The sequence below is a fragment of the Crassostrea angulata genome, chromosome 2 (genome assembly GCF_025612915.1).
Source record: "Crassostrea angulata isolate pt1a10 chromosome 2, ASM2561291v2, whole genome shotgun sequence".
NCBI lineage: Eukaryota > Metazoa > Mollusca > Bivalvia > Ostreida > Ostreidae > Magallana > Magallana angulata.
The window spans coordinates 61,419,191-61,443,355 of record NC_069112.1 but is presented as its reverse complement, the minus strand read 5'-3'; the positions used below and the strand labels follow the sequence as shown (position 1 = coordinate 61,443,355).

The window sequence follows — 24,165 nt, the reverse complement described above, 5'->3', positions numbered from 1 at the left end:
TATAGCTAAGATATTTTGACTAAGACAGATACAGAAAAGTCAGAAGATCCCCAGTGGTGTGGGTTTATAAACAACCACACCATAATCTTGATTCAAAATGGCAAATTCACAATTTTGTCTGATTTTATTAGCAATTCTTCTTTTAGCCAGCATCACAATATTTGTTCAAAAATTACTTAATAATGTTCTACTACATAATTTTTTTAGAGAAGGCGACCGTCACCAGAGGAGGATGCTAAAATTTTATATTCGGTCTGGTCTAGATAAAGACGGATTTCAAGTTAAATACATTTCTGATTTCAAAGGTAAATTTGAGGTTATACAATACATATTTAGTTCACCTGAATGAAGCTGTGTGTTTAAGCATTTCATTGGTTCATAAGCAAATTACCAAATACTTCTATCTAGAGACACTGTTGCTCAGGTGAGCTACCCGCAACGTTATTTTTTACAATCCTATTCTATCCTATTGTGCGTTAATCCTATCGTATCGTGCGTGTATACTGTTCTATCGTGCGTTAATCATATCCTATCGTGCGTTAATCCTATCAGAATTATCGTTTATCATTATTTTCGTTTATCCGATTGTGTTAATCGTATGCTGCCTTTTCGTGGGAAAGTGATTTTATATTCAAGTTAAAAGTCGTTCAGTAAGCCGCAAACGATAATTTATCGAATAATAATGCACAACTAGATAAAGCACTCAATCAGATGAACAATATTGAGTTATATGTAGGCAATTACTTTATTTCAAAGATATTTTAAAAAGAAATAAACAAAATATAATCATCTCTACAAAATGGAGATAAATGAGTAATATGAGCAGTCAAAATTTAAAGGAACAAGGTAACATATTATTTACCCGTACATTTAATTTATTAAATCGTACGCGGAGAGTGTCTTACTGCTTCACACAACTTGTACGTTACGCGATGTACATATTTTATGCAATAATCTTTAAAAAAATAATTATATTAATAATAGATTTTATAATAATTCAAAACAAGATTGAATTTTATTCTAGGCCACTATTTTCTGTGTGAATTTTCATCAGGCTGAGCTGTTCCACGATTGGCTGATAGGTAACGTAAACAACATTTGTGTATATGTACAATACAGATAGTTTTAGCCCACCTCAATTATATTTTCAGTGTATTCATTTCAAATGAGGCATCTATATTTAGCAATACATTTCGTTTGAAAATAAAATAGAAATTCTGCTTATAACTTAATTGCTTCGTACCTTTTGTTTATCAAAGTATGCAATCATCAGGTTTAGTGTGACTATTGTATATACTCACTGGATAATGAGTTTATCCTGAACATCATTTATCCTTTCCAATCGTGTATCAATCCTATCGTATCGTGCGTGTATCCTGCTCTATTGTGCGTTAATCCTATCCTATCGTGCATGTATCCTATCCTATCGTTTATCTTGTAAAAAATAATGTTGCAGGTACTGTATGTGACACATATTGTTGAAAGTATAGAATGGTTTTCTGTTTAGGGGTGGGGCTTGGTTATAGACAAAGCATAACAAATTTTCAATTGATATGCATAATTTACATTGGTGTAAATACTAGATTAACTTTCTTACTTCATGGTATTTGAGAAAAGCAAAAATGACGCTAAATTGAAAGGAAGAAATTGAAACACTCAAAATATGTTATTCATTATCATCCTAAGGTTTTGGTGTTTTTGCAAAAGAACAGTTCAAAAAAGGAGAGTTTTTGCTGGAATATTTCGGTGAAAATATTTCACCAGAAGAAGCTGCTGTTCGTTCCAAGAAGCTGGATTGTAACATGATATTTCTTTTTTTTATAAAGGAAAGCAATACTGGTAAGTTACTGTAGATTCATCAATATTCATTGAATACCAATATTTTAGTTTTCGTTGTTGAGTTGATCCATAAATTTATTAAAATCGAGAGTTCTTGTAATGCAATATCAAATAACAAGTTGAATTTAAAGGGTCATTACTCTACCCTTTAAACTGATTTTCAATTAAAACATGAAAATCAATACCGATGACTATTTACTTATCACAGTATCTTCATTTTTCATATCAATAAAAGTTGCCAAAAAAAGTTATACATGTATATCAGTAATTTACTATGTTAATGATGTATATAAATATATATATATATAGTTATTATGATGCTTTCATTTTGCTCTTTATTTCAGCATTGATGCTGCAACTTGTGTTGAACATATTTGTCAGTATGTGAACGACAACAATGTGAAGGATGCAAACGCCAGAATGAAACTACTGGATATCGATGGGAGGCCGAAACTATGTCTTTTTGCTACAAAGACATAGGAGTAGGTGAAGAATTGTCTTATCCATATGGAGATGACAAAAATCTTTGGTGGAGAAATAAGGCATGTTCTGTTTATTTTGAAACTTAATTTTAAAATGCATTATTTTTTATTTATTTAGAGGATTTTAATTAAGGTAATGCAATGTCTGTTAGTCAATATTTTATTAACTAGGAGTGTGATAAACGCCTGTTAAATTAAAATTAAACGATAAAATCTTATTAGCTTAATGAATAGTATCATCTTATTTGATTTAAAGATGTTTTTGCTGGACTGGCACTATGCTTTTTTGGCTGGTTGTATTTTGTGCAAAATGTGCATTGACTGTAATAATTTTGGAGAAGGGATGTGATGTACAGCTGTACAGTTTAGATAGGGTATAATTACAGCTATTTACAAAAATTTTGGATGATGAAAGCATTCAAAGTTACATTATATACCCCATTTTCAGTGCAGAAATGGTTTATTATAAAAAAAAAAGATTCTGTAAATATTTGAAACTTTTAGTTTAGAATATTAAGGCAAGAATTAACAACATGCATAAGTTCTCATATGCCCGTTTATGTATTTTTTCCTTATGTCTGCATTGGAAATCTGTGACATTCAATTTTTGGGAGTTGATGTTAATCAACTCTCCTATGCACTTACTCGGGCAAAACGAAAGTGAAACAGTGTTTGGACCTAAGCACAAATCAATACCGCTGACAACACTTAGTTCTTGAAAATAATCGATATAAATCCGATGCTATGTATTCTGAAGAATAGTTTTTCAGGAAAACGTATTTATTAATACCATGAAAATAATAAGATTTATAAATTGTACAAACAATTTAGATATTTTTTTATTTTAAAGTCGTATGTATTCCCACGCTAGAGTTCAATGTAGTCTCGTTCAACCAGACGCTTGGCTGTCTCTGTTAATATCCGACAAAACAGAGTCTCTCTTGTTTGTCGGAGATAAACGGAGACAGCCGAGCGTTTGGTTGAACAAGACAAGAGTTCAATCTTGCCTAAATCCATACAATTTCTCAGAAATATTTCGATTACTGATACTACTTGCCATGCAAAATCACATATCGATGATTTTTAATAAATGATAATCGATAAAATCAACTCCCGTCAGTACTTCAGTTACTTTGATTAATAATGTCAAATCTGACACGGCATACGATCACAAGTGAACGTTAAAAGTTTTGAATATATTTCTTATTGTAAGATTAAATGAAACACTCAAAGTTACATAACCAATTTGTTACATACTTTTGAAAAATAATTGTTAAATCATAAAAATTCAATCTTAAATAGAATTTTCTAGGCAATGTTTTTAGCAGCAGAAGCACACTGTTAACCATTTTTTATTGCTGCTCCATTTGTTATTCATATTTCTGACAAGGAGCGTGTATAATGACTTTTTAGTGTGATACAAGAATATTTCATTACAAGTAAACATAAAAATGAATATAAATAAAAGCTTATTTTAGGATATCTTTGGTCCTATCCTATAACTCACCAGGCCATGCAGACAAATTATCATACCATGTCAATAATAAGGCAGTTTTTAATTTGTCTACATGGCCAGGTGTGTTATAGGACTTTAACAGTCTTAATATTTATCAATAAAATTAATGGTTAAGTCTTGCCAATTATCAATTTAATATTCATCCTTTTCTTTTAGGAAAAAATTATACCTGATGTGTATACCTATGGTAATTGGAAAATTCCTTTTTTATTTTTGTATTATTTGAAGGTTTTACACCAACATTAATCTGCATTTAGTTGATAAAATTATTATCAGTTGCTCTATTTCTATGTTTTGATAACTTATTCCAGTTATTGTTTTATCTGCATTTAGTTGACAACATTATTATTTGTTGCTGCATTTCTATGTTTTGTTAACTTATTCCTGTTATTTTATCAATCTTTGATGGTCTTATTTAAGTTATTACTAGTCATTACTTTACTAAACTTGCATGGATGACATCTTATGATACATTTACAGCTGACATGCTTGAATGCTGAATCTGACCCATCAATTTTAGATGCTGAAGGAGGTTAAAGTTTTTAGAGCAAGTGAAAGTTTTTTGGGCATGTGACCTTAAACAGAAACATCTAAATTATTGGTTTTAGCTTTACTATATACACTTAGATGGATGATACATCTTCTGATACCAAAGTACTTAATAGGCTTGAATGCTGAATCTGACCCATAGATTTCAGGTGCTTGAGTTGTTTAATGTTTTTGAACAGGTTATATTTTTTGGAGCAGGCGCCCTTTGATGGCCATTACTAAGTTATTAATTACTAGTCCTTACTACACTAAACTTGCATGAATGGTATATCTTATGATACTTTGAATGCAAATGACATGCTTGGATGCTTGGAATCTGAGCAGTCAATTTCAGATGCTGGAGGAAGTTAAGGTTTTTGAAGCAGGTCAAATATTTGGGATTACCATATCTACGTAATTATTGGGTCTACCTTTGCCAAATTTTGCTGGATGATGCATCGTGTGGTAATTATGCACCACAAGAGAAAGGGGAATTGACCATTAATGAATTGCTGTTTTCCAAATAGTCTGTGGATTTTTATCATATTAATACCCCCCAAAATACTTAATTTGTGCAATTACGAGATTGAGTTATCAGGCTTTGAACTCAATATTATGCCAACTTAGATATATTCAAGATCTTTTACATAGAGTTTATGATATGAAAGATTGGTCATTGCAAATCATTTTTGTTACTAATCTTGTCAGTTGTGAAGTCATAAGTTATTGTGAAAGAATGATTTTGGCCCACTTTTTTTCATTTTTTTTTTTTCATAACTGCAGCAAATCTATTTTTAGAAAAATGACATTAATGTATATATTTGTTACTTTCTTGCAGATAGTGACTCGGATCCATTTGACTTAAATGAGTCATCTTTGGTGGAAGAATCATATAGCGATAGTCTCTCCTCTCTAGGTAAGAATTCATCATACATTTCTTTATTCATCTTGAGTTTTTTTTAAGGGGACCAAATTAGAGACATTGGTATTGTGTATCTTCTGTGGGGTGATTAAGGAGACCAATAAAGTGATCTATGTGTACTTTATATTTTGTGTTTCTTCTTTGGGATGATTAAGGGGACCAGTTAAGTTAACTTTGTTATTAAAGAGTAGGTGATAATCATGTTGTTTATCCTAAATAGAATGATTATGGGACCTATTCATTAATGTGTTTTTTTTATCATATTAAATGTATCTTATTTGGGATGATAAAAAAACTAATTCAATAACTTATGTATATATACTCTACATTTTGAGTATCTTTGTTTGTATGATTATGGAGACCAATTTAGTATCTTTTGTTTTATACTTTACATTTTATGTATCTGTTGGAATGATTAAGGGGACCACTTTTGTATATCTTTGCTGGGATGATTAAGGGGACCAATTTCATATCTTTTGTTTGTGTACTTTAGATTTTGTGTATCTTTGTTGGGATGATTTAAGGGGCCATTTTGGGTAGCTTCCTTCCAAGTTGGGATAAATATAAGAGGACCAGCTCTTAGTCCTACATACCCTATTCTTACTAAACATAACTTAAAGGGAATTGGACATGATTTGAGGTCAACATTTTATATTTTATGTATAAAATGGTTTGAATGTGCATTTCGAATGATCAGACAAAATTTGAATGTTAGGAGTCAAATTACAAGCTAAATACAGAGATGAAAGCTCATTTTTACGTCAAAAAAATCTCAAGTCTTGTGTTTGTTTACAGATAATGTAAAGTAAAGTTAGTCACAAATGACTTGTGGCAAACAAGATCATTTGATTTAATATGTTCATAAATAATATTGTCAGCAAAGAAAGCAACACTTGATCAAAATTTATACCACTACATCACACAAAGAATTCTAAACTCTTTCCTTGGAGGTTACTCGATATTGACTTTCAAATTTAAATGAAGCCTTAAAGATAACCATATTTACAATTCTAAACATTAAAAATGGAGAACTAAATATGAAAAATTGAAGCTCAAATCGCGTTTTGGTCCCTTTAAAAAATTACATGTATATGGCTTCTGATCATGTAATTTTTAAGGGCATTGGGTAATCAACAACTTGCCTATCAAATGTACTTGAAAACTACAGCAATTTTTTATTTTGGCCATAATAATCAGAAAAACACAAATCCAAATAGCTTAGCTTTTATATATATAGTTTTATACAGAGCTCTTCTTTTGAAGGAGACTGATATTGTCAAAAAATGGCAACGACCATCTAGCCCTCTTAAACTGAAGTTATGCCGAATGATGGACATGAGGCAGTCAAGTGCATGCAATTCACTAAACTTATTTCCCTTTAAATAATTTATAAAACCTCTGTTTCTAGGATGTAAAGACTCTTACTATTGCCTTGCATTAATCTTTCAACAAAATCTTTTTACAGTTCCTCTTTCTGAACTGAACACACTGTCTTGGTAAGTAAAGCAGAACTTAATGTTGAAAGAATTTTAACTGATGTGTTATACTGTTTAGAATTAATGGAAAGAAATCTTAATAGTGTCACATTCTTAAATTACATGTAGGTTATTTCATGTTGAAAACAATGCTTTGCTTATTTATATAATAGTGTTGTGTTTTACAAGTACTATCCCTAAATAGTAGTTAGGGTTTGATACAAAGTGCACGAGCCTGTATCAAACCCTGACCACTATTTAAGCATAGTACATGCACAACACTATTATTGTTATGCCGACTGTTGAATATACTGGTGTGCCTTTCTATAAGTAGCTGTGACGTTCGAATGTTGTCTAGTAACCAGAAAGGCAAACGTTTGTTCATTCAAATAAATCATTTGATTTGATTGATTATTTTATCAACAAGTTGCTGTTCAATAAATAAATTGACAAACGTTTATGTTCTTTTCAAGAAATGAGATGCGAGGGACTCTACCGGGGAAACTTAAGTTGTTTAGCAGACAAAATTATCTCATTTAATTTTTATCCCATATATTCTTTATCAAGCATCATTTAATATAGGGTTTTCGGGATTCTCAAGTACAATTTCGATCACAAATGTTTAATCAATTTGTTCAAATGTTTATTTGAAACTTTAACTTTAGAATTCCCGTCAGTATTATGTGCTATTTATATTAATTGTTCGATGTCAATCGTATGTATCTACGTATCATATATGTAAAATCCGCGGTTGTCATCCCTTTGTATACTATGCGAAAATAGATGAGTATTGAATATATATAGAGAAACTGACAGGAGGCATAATAATGGATTATTCAAGGCAGGTAAAAATGCTACCTCGCTCTGAAAATCGTCACGTTTATGTACCTGTATTAATTGGATCTTTTGAGCATAATATTAGTTGATAAAGTTATTAATTTCTTTTTTCGTTTCATTTATCTTTTATTCCTAAATATGGGATAGGATAGGATAGAATAGAGCTTGTTTGCAGGAAAGGATACATGATACAGGATATAGGATAGGATTGTTTTGTTTTGTCAACTTTCATGATATCACCACTGTAAGAGGAAAAAAAATATTTAATTTTCAGTCAACTTAAGTGCTCCTGTACATGTACCTGCAGTGTTTTATGAAAATCTAATCATTTGTTTTCATTTTAGGGGGCATCATAAAATATACATTAACTATCTTACTATATTACCAGATTTTAAAACACCCCAAATTGTTTTGATTGGTAATTTGTTATTTGGTTAAATATTGGTAAATGGTATCAACAAATTTGTATATACATGGCAAGCACAAAAGCATGTGCAATGAAATCCAAAGTTGGCCACCTTAGTTTTAAATTCTTAATGTTAATATTACTTATTTAAAAGCAACTTGAATGACAGATGATGTGAAACCTTATATTTAACATATCATATAGACTTATCATTAATTTTTTTCTCCTACTTAGATGAAATTCTAGAGTCAAAAGAGAAGAAAAACCCAAGGACTGGTAAATATTTATGTATTATTAATGTCAATGTATTTTGGGGCAAAATAGAATTATTGTTTGTTTGGAATTGCCTCCAGCCTAATTGAAACTATACCCCCCCCCCCATTCCCCACCCCTGCTAAAAAATAATGTGCATACTTGTCTTCATTGTTTACATGTTAGTTCAGTTGAAATGTCAGATATTGTTTGAGGTGGAAAACTTTTCCTTTATGCATATATTTCCATTCAAGTAAATGTTAAAGTAAAAATAAAGTAATGGATTTGATCACACTCGACCAAATTTATCACCTCAAAATACCCAAAAAATGATTCTTTATTCTTTAAATATAGACAATATTATACAGTTGTTGACTGGGGTCGAGGGCAGCAGTAGATCTGTTGGACCGGCTCGCAAACTGTTGCCCAAGGTCGAAGGCCGCGGGCAACATTTTGCGAGCCCGTCCGACAGATCAACTGTTGCATGAGACACAGTCAACAATCAATTAAATTAAAAAAATATATCATCAAATACATACATTTGTAAATGTATTACTGTTATAGATATGTATTTACAGTGAAATTCTGACAATTTTGATTTTAATTTTTCTTTAACTATTTTTTTTTGTTTTACAATTCTAGAATTTTTTTTTTTGTATATGTTCCAAACCTTAATTATTATTCAATTCAATTATTTGTCCCATTTGAAATTAGCCTAGCGGGGGTATTAGTCCCATTAGGACAGTTCTAGTTTTTAACAGTCGATTTTAACAGTTCCAATCTAACAGTTCCAGTCCAACAGTCAAAATGCTGGACTTTTTTTGTATAGAGTTATATAGTAACTGTTTTACAGGGGTATAACAATGTACTTTTTAGCTCACCGAGACGAAGTCAGGGGAAGCTTATGCTATACCCTCGGCGTCGGCGTCGGTGTTGGCGTCGGCGTCGGCGTCCGGACCTGGTTAAAGTTTTTGTTGCAGGTCCTGTATCTAAGCTATTACTTGTCCTATCTTCACCAAACTTGCATGGATGATGCATCTGGACCTACTTATGGACTTGAAAGACTTGGATGCTGAATCTGAGTCCTAAATTTCAGATGCTGGAGGAGAATAAGGTTTTTGGAGCAGGTTAAAGTTTTTGTTGCAGGTGCCCTTTGATAGCAATATCTAAGTAACTGCAGGTCTGTACTTCACCAAACTTGCATGGATGGTGTGTCTTATGATACTGATGCACCAGACAGGCTTGAGTGCTGAATCTGAGCTATAGGTTTCAGATGCTGGAGGAGAATAAGGTTTTTGGAGCAGGTTAAAGTTTTTGTTGCAGGTGCCCTTTGATAGCAATATCTAAGTTACTGCAGGTCCATACTTCACCAAACTTGCATGGATGGTGTGTCTTATGATACTGATGCACCAGACAGGCTTGAGTGCTGAATCTGAGCTATAGGTTTCGGATGCTGGAGGAGGTTAATATTTTTTGAGCAGGTTAAAGATTTTGTTGCAGTTGCCCGTTGATAGCAATATCTAAGTTACTGCTGGTCCATACTTCACCAAACTTGCATTGATGGTGTGTCTTATGATACTGATGCACCAGGCAGGCTTGGGTGCTGAATCTGAGCTATAGGTTTCAGATGCTGAAGGAGGTTAAGGTTTTTAGAGCTGGTTAAAGTTTTTGTTGCAGGTGCCCTCTGATGATTATATCTTAGTTACTACTTTTCCTTACTTCACCAGACTTCCATGGATGGTGCGTTTTATGATACTGATGCACCTGACAGGTTTGAATGCTTAGTCTGAGCCATAGGTTTCAGATGCTGGATAAAGTTAAGTTTTTTGGAACAGGTCACATGTTTAATAGATAATAGTACTATTTCAAACTTGCATAGTTGATTAAACTGTAGTATGAATGAATCACAGAGGAAGCTTCAGATGCAGAGCTTGATCTCCATTATCAAGGATGCTAAAAAATATATCTTAGTTATTACAGGTCCTAACTTCACCAAACTTGTATGAATGGTGTGTCTTATGATACAGATGCACCTGACAGGCATGGATGTTGAACCTGAGCCATAGGTTGTGGATGCTGGAGCAAGTTAAGGTTTTAATTGCTAGTGCCCTCTGATGATAATAGCTTAGTTATTACTGGTCTGAATTTCACCAAACTTGCATGAAGATGCGTCTTATGTATACTGATGCACCTGACAGGCTTGAATGCTGAAAATGAGCCATAGGTTTCGGATGCTGGATGAGGTTTAGTTTTTTTGGAACATGTCACATGTTTTATAGATGATAATTGCGTAGTTGATTTAACTATATTATAAATGAAACGCAGAGGTTGCTTCAGATGCAGAGCCTGATCTCCATTATCAAGGATGCTAAAGAAATCTCCTACCTCATTCAAACCTGCTCGATGAATAGATGTGTTTGTTGATTAATGATATAACATGATTCCTATGATATAGTATTGTTTGGTATGAAACAATATTGTTTAATATGACACAATATAATATCATATATAATATTATAGAAAGTTGTATGATACGATATGATATTGTATCAATTTTATTTATATTTTATGTTATGATATTGTATCATGATATCGTTATGTATAGTATTGTATATTATGGTACAATATAATATGTATAATATTATATTGTATTATTAATTTATTATTTCATCACAAGATACTATTACATAAGATATTGCAAAATATAATATTGTATCATATGATACAATATTGTATATTCTATAATATTGTATCATACGATATTGTATAATATGTATAATATAATATTGTCTTATATAATATTTTACTTTATCACATAATATTGTATCATTTGATATGATACAATGTTGTATCAAATTATATTGTATCATATGATACAATATCATATTATGTATTAAAAATGATACAGTATCATACAATATCATACTATATTTTACAATATAATATCATATGTTTCAATGTTATGATGTATTATGTAATATGATATTGTAATATAATACTATATTGTTATATATATTATATAATGATAATGTATTATTTGATCAAATACAATAACGTATAACACAATACAATGTCATATCATACGTTACAATATCATATCTCATTATTGTTTATTATGGTATTTTATTGTATTTTATGATATATGTTGTAAATATGATAGGACGCAAACTTTAATGTTATATTATTGTATTGATTAACAAATGAACATATGATTATCATACAATTTTTTAACAGATGATATACGATATTGTGTCAAAACAGAATCCATGAATATCCAAGATCATAAAGTATGATTTTCATTTAATATGATAAAGGTGGTCTCTTAAAGGTGAAGTCTCTTAAGGGTGATGTCTCGTCTCGGTGAGCTTTGTAATCTGTGATTACCTATGTTTTTATAGATTATAAAGTGCCTCAATTTTCTGGATTGGATATCAATTTAGGATTGACAAATGTATAATGGATACTGTTCACACAAAAGGAAACCTGGTTTGCTGTCATTTTGACAGCTTTTTCCTTGTTTAAGTATGGCCCTGAATTTTTTGGGGGGAGGAGGGGGCGGGTTGTGTTGATGACAATTTCATTAGGTATGCGCTTGTGGAACTCAAGATGGCTAATGAATATATAAAAAAGCCCTCCCGCATCTACTTATTTACTACTTTAAAAAAAATTGCCACCCTCCTCCATCTATTTAGGAGAAATTTGGCCCGAGAAACGTAATGATAATTTTATGTCACCTAACCCATGCAAATTTGAATTATCAATGTTTTTTTCTGTATTTCAACAGTTAAGTGGTCAAAGGAAGATACAGCAGATTTGAAATATCATTTTAGAAAGTACATATTTACTCAGAAAAACAATAACACAGGGAATCTACCATGTAAGTAACAATTTATTTAGCTCATGAACTGTAAATTAAAGGTGATCATTTGAATTGTTACTTCAAGCGAGCCTGGCTAATGACATGAAGTTGGCTGTAAGCCCTCCTGTCTGTTGACTATTTTGTCACAAGACCACTAACTGCATGAGAATAGACTTAAGTTAAAGTTTTTATTTCAATGTGATTCCTGCAGAATATGATTGTAGCGACATGCCGAAAAATACATAACCTGCATCAGATGTTAAATATTTATCATATAATTATTTTATATTATAATTTAAATTTTACATTATAAAGTAATTAAGAATGGCAAAATTTTGAGACCTTTTGTAATAAATATCCCCCATCATAAATGTTGAAATACTCAGAAATTAATGACTTCTTGTATAGTATGAAATTATGAAAAATAATTACAACAAACAGCTAACAACCTTGAAATTCCATTTTGAAAATACATATTCGAAGCGAAGCAGACACAGTCGATGTTGAAATTAAATACAAAGTGGGTAAACTAATACTCTTTATTTTATCTCGTATAATTTTGCCAAGTCAATTAAGTGTTCGCTGCTAGAAGTATTCCCTGTTTTATACACAAAATCATTGCAGTCTTCTGTACCCTGAACCTCAAACCAAACTTTAATATTTAACAACCCAGACACAATAACACTGGATTGTTATAATACAAAAAAAAAAAACTGCCGATAAAATGTACAGCACGATACTTGACATATTTTACAAAACTTTTTTGTTTGTAAGAAATGATAAAAGTAATGATACAAGTAATACATGATATTATTACTGACCACATACTGGCCTCATTTATTGAGTACATACACCGAATCCAGTCATTAAAAAAATTGGAATGTAAAATTCAAAATCAATTCTCTCAAAAATATGACGACCAGAGGCTACTAAAATGTAAACTTGATCTGTTGTTTGACATTTTGAAGCAAGTTAATATTATTCTTCAAACCCATAATGAAAAAAAATTGTGAAAAACTGAAGTGGGATAGACAGATGGAGAAAAAATCTCTAGTTCCCTTCAGTGAAGTCGGTTGGGGAATTTGTTACCTAATTTAGGATTATTTCATTGAGATTGATTAAAATATTAATGTTTAAAATGATGACTTTATGCCTATTTATGTGGTGTTCATGAACATGTTTTTAAAAATATAATCAATGACAAATCATTCAATCCTCTTTATTTTTTACAGGTAAGAAAGAAATTGAAGACTTCCTGAAGACAAATAATATATCATCATTAGATGGTCTTCATATGAAGACAACAATTTCCAAAGCCAGAACAAAGATTTTTAATGAGAGAAAAACGGCGAGGCTAAGAAGTTCCAAAAAACTTGCAGAGTTGGAGTTGGTGGCTATATGAACAATTTAGAAATGAACATGACTTGTGAATATGCATATGAATAGTATGTAGTTTTCTAGTCAGATATTAGCAATTAGTACATCTCATGGGGGAGTGGTCACGATTTTGGTCAGATTTTTATTTTTGTATTTTTTATTGTTTATAATGCATTAGTATAATGCATTTCTAATGACCAACCACAATTTGAGTGTTAGTTGTAGTGTTATTAGCCAGATGCAGAGCTTCAATTCTTTGTTTTGTAAGAAGGCTTGTGTCTTATTTTTTTGATTTACATTGGTTCAATACACCGGTAAAAGTTCTTTTTCAAGCTGATTTTTTTATCTGCTAATTTGTTTTGTACATCAATAAACAGCTCCTTGTATTTGTCATATTCATTTCATGTCTTAACCTGGAATTTCAAAATGTAAACAAACACATGGCACAAGTTTTGTTTACATACCAAAGAATTGTTAGCCCTGTGTCTCGCTTAAAACTCGAGAACTGAAACTCAAAGTTTGGTTGACTATTAGAAATGCATTACTTGAGCATGATGAACATTCAAAATGGAAAAATAAATTTTGACCAAAATCATGACCATGCCCCTTTTAAAACAAACATGGAACTTGGCCTATATGTACATGCAGTATTCTTTGAATTGCCATATTGTCTGCATTTTTATTGTGCTGGGTTATTGTATTTTAATACTCCACTCAAAAGGAGAGGGCGTATACTGCGTTACCCTTGTGTACCAATCAAATGTCAACTTTTTGTTAAATGACGACTGTTTATTTTTAGCTTAAATTTTCAAACAAATTTTTGTCAAAAATTTCTCGGCACCTATTTATAGCAGAGGCTTAAAATTTTAACCTCTTTGTGTAGGCATGCCATATGATGGGATCCATTTTTTAAAAAAATGATGTCAACTCCCTGTGAAATATCGACTGCATATTTTGTATATTCAGATCAGAGCAGGGGTATCACTTTTGAGTATTGGCTCACAGATATCTTGTTTGTTTGTAATGAATTGACCTTTAGAATTTTGTTTCTTTTAAAAAAAAATTGATATTTGTTGTTACCAAGAATAATTGCAGATGTAACCTGTACATCCCTATAGAAAAGATCTGTGTTGCAAAATGTTACATACTGCAAATAACTTGATGCCTTTAATGTTAAAGGGGCATGGTCACGATTTGGCTCAAAATTAATTTTTCTCTTTTTAATGTTTACAATGACTTAAATAGGCATTTCTAATAATCAACCAAAAATTTGAGTGTCAGTCGTGAAGTTATAAGCGAGATATAGAGCTCACAATTTTGATTATGTAACCAAAGCTGATGTCATGATTTTGATTACCGGTACATTTTAAATGTTGAGGAAAAATGTCAGGTTTAGACCAAAAAAGAATGTTACAAACGCTAGGAACTGTTAAAAACGATTTAGTAATTAGAAAACTCAGCCTGAAAAAGAACCTTTACCGGTATATTGAACTTATGTAAACAAAAACATGGCACGAGCCTTATTTCCATTATATTTTATTGAAAATGACAGTTTGAAACATGAGTTTTCATAGTGTTCATAGCCCCACCACACCGAATCAAACAAAGCTGTTTTTATGAAGCATCAATAAAAATATTTATATCTTGAATTTCATAATCCTGTAGGCACCTTGCATGTACAAGATCTTGATCTTAAAGAAGCTTTGTTTAATTTTCTTTTAAAGTAAGTTATGATAATGTCGTGTGTTGGAAAAGGTGCATATATAGAATAAATTTAAACAAAAACATTGAATTATTGTGAAATTGTCTACTGAAGAATTGAATGAAATAACTGATTAAAAGGACATTGATTAAAGTAATGATGTAAACTTATGTATTAGATTACTAGTTTGATGAAACAACTCATCAATTTTCTGAATTTGATCCTATGAAATATTGAAAAAAAGTTAAAGTGTTAAACATTAATGATGCACTGAAGGTGAATTACATTTTTGTTCTGAACTTGCTTTTGAGAATTTAAGTCTTAATTTGTTCAATGAGTTAATATATTAGATTGTAATGATATTTGCATTACATTTATATATAGTAGATTATGCAATAATGAATTTCTTTTATGATCATTTGATTCTTAACTTTAAATGGATGTTTAATTTAAAACTTGATTGTCTTCTGAACATCATATTATTTAGTTTTAACACAGTCTTGCTCAACTAAAAGTGCAAAGTGTTGAAAAAAAAGTTTGGTTAAGAATCACTTTGTAACTGACAGACTGCATTATATTTGCTGAATTAAAAATTCAGCTTTGAGCTATGATTGAATGTAGACTGGTCATTCAAGGGAGAAATGAAAGACATTGACTAAAATGTTCCACATTGTTTTAATTCTCTTTGACTTTTGCTCAAGAATTTTTGAAAACAGAACAATTGATGTTTTAATTTTTATGTTGTTTTTAAAGAAATGAATAATAAGTTGGAACAAATTGAATTTTTCCTATGAAATTGTTTGAATATGTAATAAAAGAATTTTAGAAAGCCCAATTTTGTTTTTCTGGTATTTTTTAAAGTTCCCAATAGTTGTATTTTGAGATGCAGATAATGAAAGATTATTTCATCATTTTATTTCTAGTGTTTTTGATTCATTAATTTGGAACTTTGGTATTGTTTGAGACACTTATGTAGGCACTGAAATATTTCATACATTTGTGTAGTTATTTTTTATTTGTCACTCGCTTCTCAAAGTCAGAAAATACCTACACCTTTTCACCTTTTGACATGCCTTTAACTGAATTTTAACCTCTGTAATATTAGAGATTAAAAAAATATATAATTAAAAGTAGGAATCATCGCAAATTTAGAAATTAAAGAACTAAAGAACTGATAAGAAAAGAAGTTTTTTTTATTGTAAGAATAACTTGATGATATTATAAATTTAACCTAATGGCGGGCCTTCAGCCATGTAAGGAATGTTTCAGTAAGCTATTTAAAATTATCTCATTATAAATACAAAAAGAACACAATGTAACACTTTAAATTAGATACATTAAAATATTGGGCACCTTAAGTTGGAATATATCAATATACATCTGGTCTACTTAAATTGCCCATTGTAAATAAATATACAAATGTCCCCGTAAACAGTGCGACATGATTTCTAAATTTTAAGGGGACACGAAAATTGTATATTTTTTATCTTTACGAGTTTTATGATTTTCTATAGAAAATTGGCCTTTGGTAACCATACAATTAATTTTCATGTAACTCATATAGTGTTGAGAGTAACATATCAAATTATACGAAATGTCCCCTTAAGGTTCAAAAAAATATATAGTCACCCTAAGGTTGAAAGCAGATATATATATATATATATATATATATATATATATATATATATATATTATGTTTTGTTTCTGTAATTCTGGCGTGTAGAATTTCTCAGAGTGGATTTTCCAGACTTGGGCTTCAGGGTGGACCACCTTTTATTATGTTTTAACGTTTTTGTAAATTTCAATCTACAAAACCTGCGGGTTTTTTTTTTACCAGCGAGTGGATAATTCTGTCAGGATACCTTTTTACAAATTCTCCCACTTTTAATATAGAACCATTTTAATAAGAGCTTGGACTTTGGGCAGTTATGTCAGACAGCAATATGACGTAGGGCTGTCTATTTTGAAACCAACAAGGTTTGTCTGGCTTTTAAGCTAAACTACGTAATCTATGCATATTTCATCCAAAACAGCGTCATTTTAAACTTGTTTTCATACAAGAAATAGATAGTACCGTCCTATCGAAAGTCCAAGGTCTTGTTAAATTAGTTCTACTGTTATGTTCTGGACAAACCACATTAAGAAGTTAATTATCACATTCAATTGCTGAAATCTTCGGGAAAATGCAAAAAGTCAGGCTGAGTATGGACCTTGGGAAGTTGAAAAAAAACATCACAAACAAATAACAAAGCAGCTGTAAGAATTCATGGGATATTCAGAATTGTTTTTTGATTAATTAACTTTCTCTCATTCTCTTCACAATTCTCTTAATCTCAATTTCCATTTTCCTGTTTCCGTCCTTGATAATTTTCTGGATTTCTGAATTTTCCAACAGATTTTCTTCGATGTCGACTTCAATGTTAATCCTGACATTTTCCTGTTGTTGAGAGGGCCTGTATGCCACCGTATCGTCTATGAATTTTATAAGGGACCTGGGAATATACTTCTTTGTAATATTCATACCTAATAAAACAAAATAAGACAAGAAATTTATATTATCCGTAACTGTTGGGCTTTAGTGATATTTTGACTCTTGCTTTTCCATCATACTATATAGCTTGACTTTTATTCTTGGCATCCCAAATTCAAAAGTTTAAAAAATATTATGTTTTTATTATTACAAGGAGAAAACTTAATAGTATTTTGCCGTCTGTTCAGTGTTCAAAATACTCAATATTCAACGGTTTTCTAACAAACATAGATAAATATACAAACCATATGATTTTATTATACCCCCGTTCCGAAGGAGAAGGGAGTATACTCACAGGGCGAAAAACCATCTTTAAGCAAGTCCTTAAAGGTGGCTTAAAGGTGACTTAAAGGAGCTTAAAGGCTATACAACCTTTAAGCCGCCTTTAAGTCACCTTTAAGCAAGTGCTTATAGGTCCTTAATGTCCAAACTTCTTTAAGCTACCTTTAAGCCACCTTTAAGCCACCTTTAAGCATCTTTAAGTGGCATTTACGCTCTCTTTACACTGCCTTTACACTGTCTTTAAGTGGCCTTTAAGTCAATATTGATCAAGCTGAACAATAAAAACATATATTAAATGCAAAAGCTCTTTTATAGAGATGGGAGGGGGTCATCCGAGTGATAATATAATTTTCAAGGAAGGGGGGGGGGGTTCCAGGCGGTTTTAATTGTCGCTCCATTAAACACAGATCGCTATCATCAGCACCGCTCCGATTGACACAGATTGCCGTTATAAAATTCTTTATAATTTTTTGGGGGTTTCAAAATTATTGTAGGGATGAGCGCAGTCTCCGTATCTTAATATGTGCATAAAACTAATTAAAGTATGTTTGTTTCCTATTATAAATTAATCGGTGAAAAAAATCTCTCTCTCTCTCTCTCTCTCTCTCTCTCTCTCTCTCTCTCTCTCTCAGTTCATCTGGTTATTAAACAAAATAAAGATAATGAACCAAAAATGCATGATTTAATTTGTTAATCGGTTTAAGGTTTGTATTTTTTTTTTCAATTTTCATTATTTCTAACTCTAGATCTGCTAGATACATGTTAAAGATGAAAAGACTCTCAACTGCCTTTGTTATATCGGGCAGGATATTACTGCTTTGTTTGTCTAGACATAGTTTTGTTCGTTTGTGTATATCTAATTAGAGTCTATTGTTTGTCCAACTTAAGAAAACCCCTGGAACTAACACAGAATATACAAGATATACACAACAGTTGTGTCGTGTGCCCAGGTGCATGTTTGTGTATATCTAATTAAAGTCTATTGTTTGTCCAACTTAAGAAAACCCCTGGAACTAACACAGAATATACAAGATATACACAACAGGTGTGTCGTGTGCCTAGGTGCACGTCAGGGTTTCTAAAGGCGTTGAATCTTAGTGTGTACGAGTATACGATAAGTCTAGTGAATAAAAGTTAATTTACATTTGTAATTCATTTTCAAAGTATTATTTCCTAGCTCTGGGTTTCAAATATGTTACGTCTACAAATTAACGATACATGTATGTAAGAGTAAAATCTTGAGGCTATTTAATTAATGTACCGGTGATCATAAATAGGGGTTGATTATTTAAATATATGTATAAGGGTAAATATGTCAAATATACCCGGCCTGGCACATCATACAATTGTATGTACAAGTCATTTGCAATTGCCACATGCAGTAAATACGTCACCGGTAATTGGTTATTTTGTTTGTTATAGAATTGATAGTTTAAAAATCATGTACATACAATTACATGTAAATATTTAAACATATTGGAACGGCGCCGCGATCATGAAAACCGGGAAATTGCGGGAAATTGAACAAATACCCTAATAGTATCAATGCATTTAATAAAAGAAATGATTTCATTTTCTTTCTTACATTTTTATAGCTATAAATTAGATGAATTACGTATATCTACTCGGTTTAAATTTATTAACTAAGAAAGCCTACTATAGTGAACCTAACGGTTTCAATTTAGGTATAATATATTTTTGTTCACTGAAGACCAAGTTCCGTATTTCATTCTAAATACATGCATGCATGTAATTTATAAATTAGATATAATTGATTGTTACAAACTGAATGGTTTGTCAAAATCTTTTCAAGTAAACACATTCAAAACAGTGATTCAATATCCACTGATATATAGGATATAAAAACACTTATAAACATGTAAGTTGCCGTGGCGCAGAGGATGTGTGGTGATGCTAGTAAACTAAGGGTCCCGGGTTCAATTCTGACCGCAGCCGTTTTTTTTTTGTGTTTTTTTTTTTCATTTTTCTTTCTAGAACAAAAACCGTTTTAATACCTTTTCTTTCATAAAGTTAATACATTTTGTTGGAAATTAAGCACAATATTGAATTAATTTTTTTTAATGGCTTAAAGGTAGCTTAAAGGTAGCTTAAAGGTGGCTTAAAGGTGGCTTAAAGAAGTTTGGACATTAAGGACCTATAAGTTGTCCTTAAAGGTGGCTTAAAGGTGGCTTAAAGATAGTCTTTAAGCTGCCTTTAAGCCATCTTTACGCTTTCTTTAAGCCACCTTTAAGCAATACATATAGCTTAAAGGTAGCTTAAAGGTGGCTTAAAGATCGTCTTTAAGCTACCTTTAAACACCTATAAGCTATCTTTAAGGAGGACTTAAAGATGGTCATTCATCCTGTGACTGTTTATACTGTCTGTTTGTCATTCTGACTGTCTGTCTGTCAGTAACAAAAAATTCAATTGCATTCTTCTAAGCAACTATTAATCGCAGATGGTTGGAATTTTGACACACTTTCTGTTTAGGCATGTCATACGTTGTGATCTATTTTTTTACGTCAACTTCCTGGTAAATGTCGACTTGCTTAATTTATCATCCGAGCGGGGGTACCATTCTGAATTTCTCAGAGTGGATTTTCCAGACTAACTATGGATAGTATGGGTATAACTATTTTAAAGGGACATTTGACTCACAGAATCTTGTTTTTAAATGAAACAATGCAATTTTAAAAAAGGTTAAGATATAGGTTGTATACACGGAATAGTGCCACCATCACCGACTATCACATGTTTAATGATAGGTATATTTAAGATGTCTATATGAATATGTATAATTAACAGCAACATTTCTGATTTCTTGTTACATGTAGATTAACAAACATACATCTTTATCCATCAAAATACCTTGGAACATTTCTAAGTTTTCCGAAACATTTTCATACGTGTCCAGGGCCTCCTCCCATGTTCCACAACCACTTCTCTGGACAAAAATTTGCCGAAGAACTTCATGTTTTTTCTTCTTTTCTATTTCCTTGGAAATCTTCGTTATACTCTCAACCTTCTCAATTTTGTGCAGGTATTGTAATACAATTTCATTGTCCAGGCCTCCTAAATTCTTGAATAACTGCAATCATGAAACCATCTTTATCATGATTTTATTCAGAATGAAATTATCAAACCATGCAAGACAGTAACGATCGACCATCGACGAAACTGAATGTATGCATCGAGGAGTGTATGATGCATCTCACAAATTACAGGAATTGAAAACAATGGTGTTTTTGTTTTTACAATTTGTTTAGAGCGGATGTAGCACTTATGGGGTTAAAGGTTACAGACGGTATCATCTAATATTTCATATGTAATATTCTGATGAAATATACAATGCTATTCGTATTTCTATTACTGATTAGTACACTCAACCTAACAAAGTTGCAAGTGGTACATAATGTTTTAGATAAGACCCTCCGTATGATTTTTTTTATTTGATTAAGAAGTATAATATACGTAACTAACCAGCTGGGGAATTTCCTTTTGTTGGTGTTTTTCCTGCCAGAGATTAAAAATTCTCTCAATCTCTGCGAAAATGTTATCTGGATATGCTGCCAACCGAAATAGCATACTTAAATTTCCATTTGTTCCCTGTATTGAAATGAAAATTCATATAAAAAATATTTCATTGGCTTTGGTAAATTAATTTAGAATAAAACGTTTTTGTTTTTCTATTCATATAAATTTTATTTAAATCAATGCACGACAAGGATTCAAAATAACATTTTGCTGATTTAAAACTCACCTGAACTGGTTGGACAATTGATGTAACGGCTGCCTTCCATTGGTCTCCCTCTGAGCTGACAAAAATTTTTCGACTCTGTCGACTAGGTCCTACAAAACATTTTACATTTATGCAACTACCAACATTGAAAATAAAAACATGTAATTGTGAAATCATTTCATTAGAAATATCTTTAACATCGTCTTACTTGAAAAAGGACTCTTTTTGTTTTTGTTCTGTCGTTATGTAGATTCCCCAGTAGCTGTCCCTCTTCAGGCGACAAGCCTACATAGATGTCAATTCTGATCTTCCTTCAAAAGACACAGAAAAAGAAAATTGAAACACTGTGTGATAAGGAGTACAGGATTTTATTTCGATAGTTTATTGTGCATTTTTCCATCAATCATAGTAGCGTCGGTAGCAAATTGAAAGTGGGGGGGGGGGGGCTAGACTTATCCTCATAAATCCTGAAAACCATGAAAACCTATTCCGTGGGGGGAGAGGGGGGTGTTTACTTATTGTTCCAAAAAAAAAATCCTTACCTACCAATTTTTTTCTTCTCCAAAATCATTAAATAAATTCCTAATCGGGGGGGGGGGGGGGGGGGGGGGGGGGCTAGTAGAAGACTCCCACTTCTCAATATTTCAATCTTTTCAAGGTAAATTTAAAAAACAATTATCTTTGCGTCGAGAAAAACTGGGGGGGGGGGGGGAGGCTAAACCCTCTATGATGCTATCCGCCTAATGGTTATGTCTAACTTTGCAAAAAGTGGGAGGCTAACCCCCCCCCCCCCCCCCGGTTCCGACGCCTATGAATCCGCGCCTTGAACCCTTAGTTTACGTTACATTGACTCTTACTTATATCTCTGGAGGCTATCATTTTCTGGTTCTTCTTCTTGCGCCCGTCTTATTGCGGCTATGGCATGGTTGCCTCCAAGCAGATAGAGGGGTCTTTGAAGTATGTCGTCCTCTTTAAATTGGCTGGGATCATCGATCTGTCGTACAATGAGTGCAAATATTGTTGTCAAATAAAACATATTTAAGAAATGAAAGAAACATTTTCTGAATGCATTGAGAGTTGCTGAAGCTTAAATCTCTTTTATGTAGGCCACGCCTATTTTTTGTCAGCTAATCAAACGCTGAGTCATACACATTAATATTTACGCGAAGCAAACACACCTTCTGATGCAGGCCCCGCCTTTTTACTATTAGCCAATCAACTTTTGTGTAATAGAATGAATACAGTAAAAGTTGCCCAATGACAATATATGACACAGCGTGAATTTCCTACTAAGATGTCCCTGACATTGATTCCTGCATTGATGATCTTATGTTTAAGAATCGTCACAAATAAGCGATTAGATATTATGTTATGTCACATTGGTTAGTTTGAAATTTTTAAAGTTTTGGTAGAATAAATAAAAATATTAGATGTCAATCTGATCATTTAAATGTTTATTAAAGAAAACAAGGAAAGTAAAAATATTACTGAAGTATCAAACAGGACAGGGAAAATGGTAACAACACCACCAGGCGCGGTGAGAATGGAGTGTTTTATATCCTGGATCCAGGACTGGTCTACATCTCTTGATCTGAATAGAAGTGTATAATCATTATGATATTTTTGCCCAGTGGGATGCTTCATAATTTTGATGAAAATTCATGTACGATGCGCGCGTTTACAATTACCGATACTCAGCAGGCGCCAATAGAAGCTTCTTTATGTCCACTTCATACTGTCCTTCAATGGTGGAAAAAAAATATAGTTTAACAAATGTGAGAAATGTTCTGTCTTATTCAATCTGGATTTTTTCTTCTTCAGGGAAACAATTGAAAGTAGATTAAATCATTACCGACGTATTTTTCTTCAAGAAACTTTATCTCATCCGAAACCCCTGCATCATCAGGCCCCTCAACTGTCTCTATGGTCGGCATTCTCGGCCTTGGATTTCTTTTTTTTTCTCCCCTTGTCAGCTGGTTGGTGCTGTAATCCGACTTCTTTAAGGCCCTCAAGGAAAACGCTGTTCGAAGGGGCATTTTCTATTTCCTTAAGGAATCCATTCGTGCTTTTAAATCTCATTCTGTCTAGCCTTCTTCCATTTTTGATGCCGCTGAATCGAATCTAACAAGCATGCATAATTTTTCAGTTAGAAATATAAATAAAAATAATGTAAAATGAATGAAAAATAATAAGATAGATATCAAAGATTACAACATGCACTGGCGTCGGAAGCAAATTGAAAGTGGTGGGGGGGGGGGGCTAGACTGATCAGAAATATTGAGAGAAAAAAACCTAATTCCAAAATCATTAAAATCCTAATCCGTGGGGGGGGGGGGGGGGGTGGGGGGGGGGGTTGTAAACCTATACTTCCAAAACAAAAAATATTACCCACCATTTTTTCCCCAAACCATGAAAATCC

The 24,165-nt window shown here is 32.1% G+C and overlaps 1 protein-coding gene, 1 long non-coding RNA gene and 1 pseudogene across 6 annotated transcripts in view; 2 read left to right on the top strand and 1 right to left on the bottom strand.

The window, feature by feature from the left end:
- Positions 1 to 207: 207 nt before the first annotated feature.
- On the top strand, positions 208 to 2,408 carry LOC128174617 (N-lysine methyltransferase KMT5A-like; annotated as a pseudogene).
- Positions 2,409 to 5,201: 2,793 nt separating this feature from the next.
- Positions 5,202 to 16,024, top strand: LOC128170853 (uncharacterized). Its single transcript, XR_008241927.1, has 5 exons — positions 5,202 to 5,281; positions 6,753 to 6,783; positions 8,240 to 8,281; positions 12,042 to 12,134; positions 13,349 to 16,024. It is a non-coding gene; the product is annotated as an uncharacterized LOC128170853 (long non-coding RNA).
- Positions 16,025 to 16,960: 936 nt separating this feature from the next.
- LOC128170850 (uncharacterized) overlaps positions 16,961 to 24,165 on the bottom strand; it is a 12,032-nt gene continuing 4,827 nt past the window's right edge. For 2 of the 5 annotated variants that reach the window (XR_008241926.1, XM_052836603.1), the window contains exons 1-8: positions 23,599 to 23,908; positions 23,435 to 23,486; positions 23,235 to 23,337; positions 22,604 to 22,740; positions 21,768 to 22,057; positions 21,488 to 21,613; positions 20,876 to 21,095; positions 16,961 to 17,718 (exon numbers count right to left, since the gene is read on the bottom strand). Coding sequence is in view for 4 of the 5 variants with exons in the window: in XM_052836603.1 (XP_052692563.1) it covers positions 17,492 to 17,718; positions 20,876 to 21,095; positions 21,488 to 21,613; positions 21,768 to 21,923 (729 nt within the window). In the remaining variant the exon portion in view is untranslated. The other 3 variants (XM_052836602.1, XM_052836604.1, XM_052836605.1) reach the window with 3 other exon arrangements.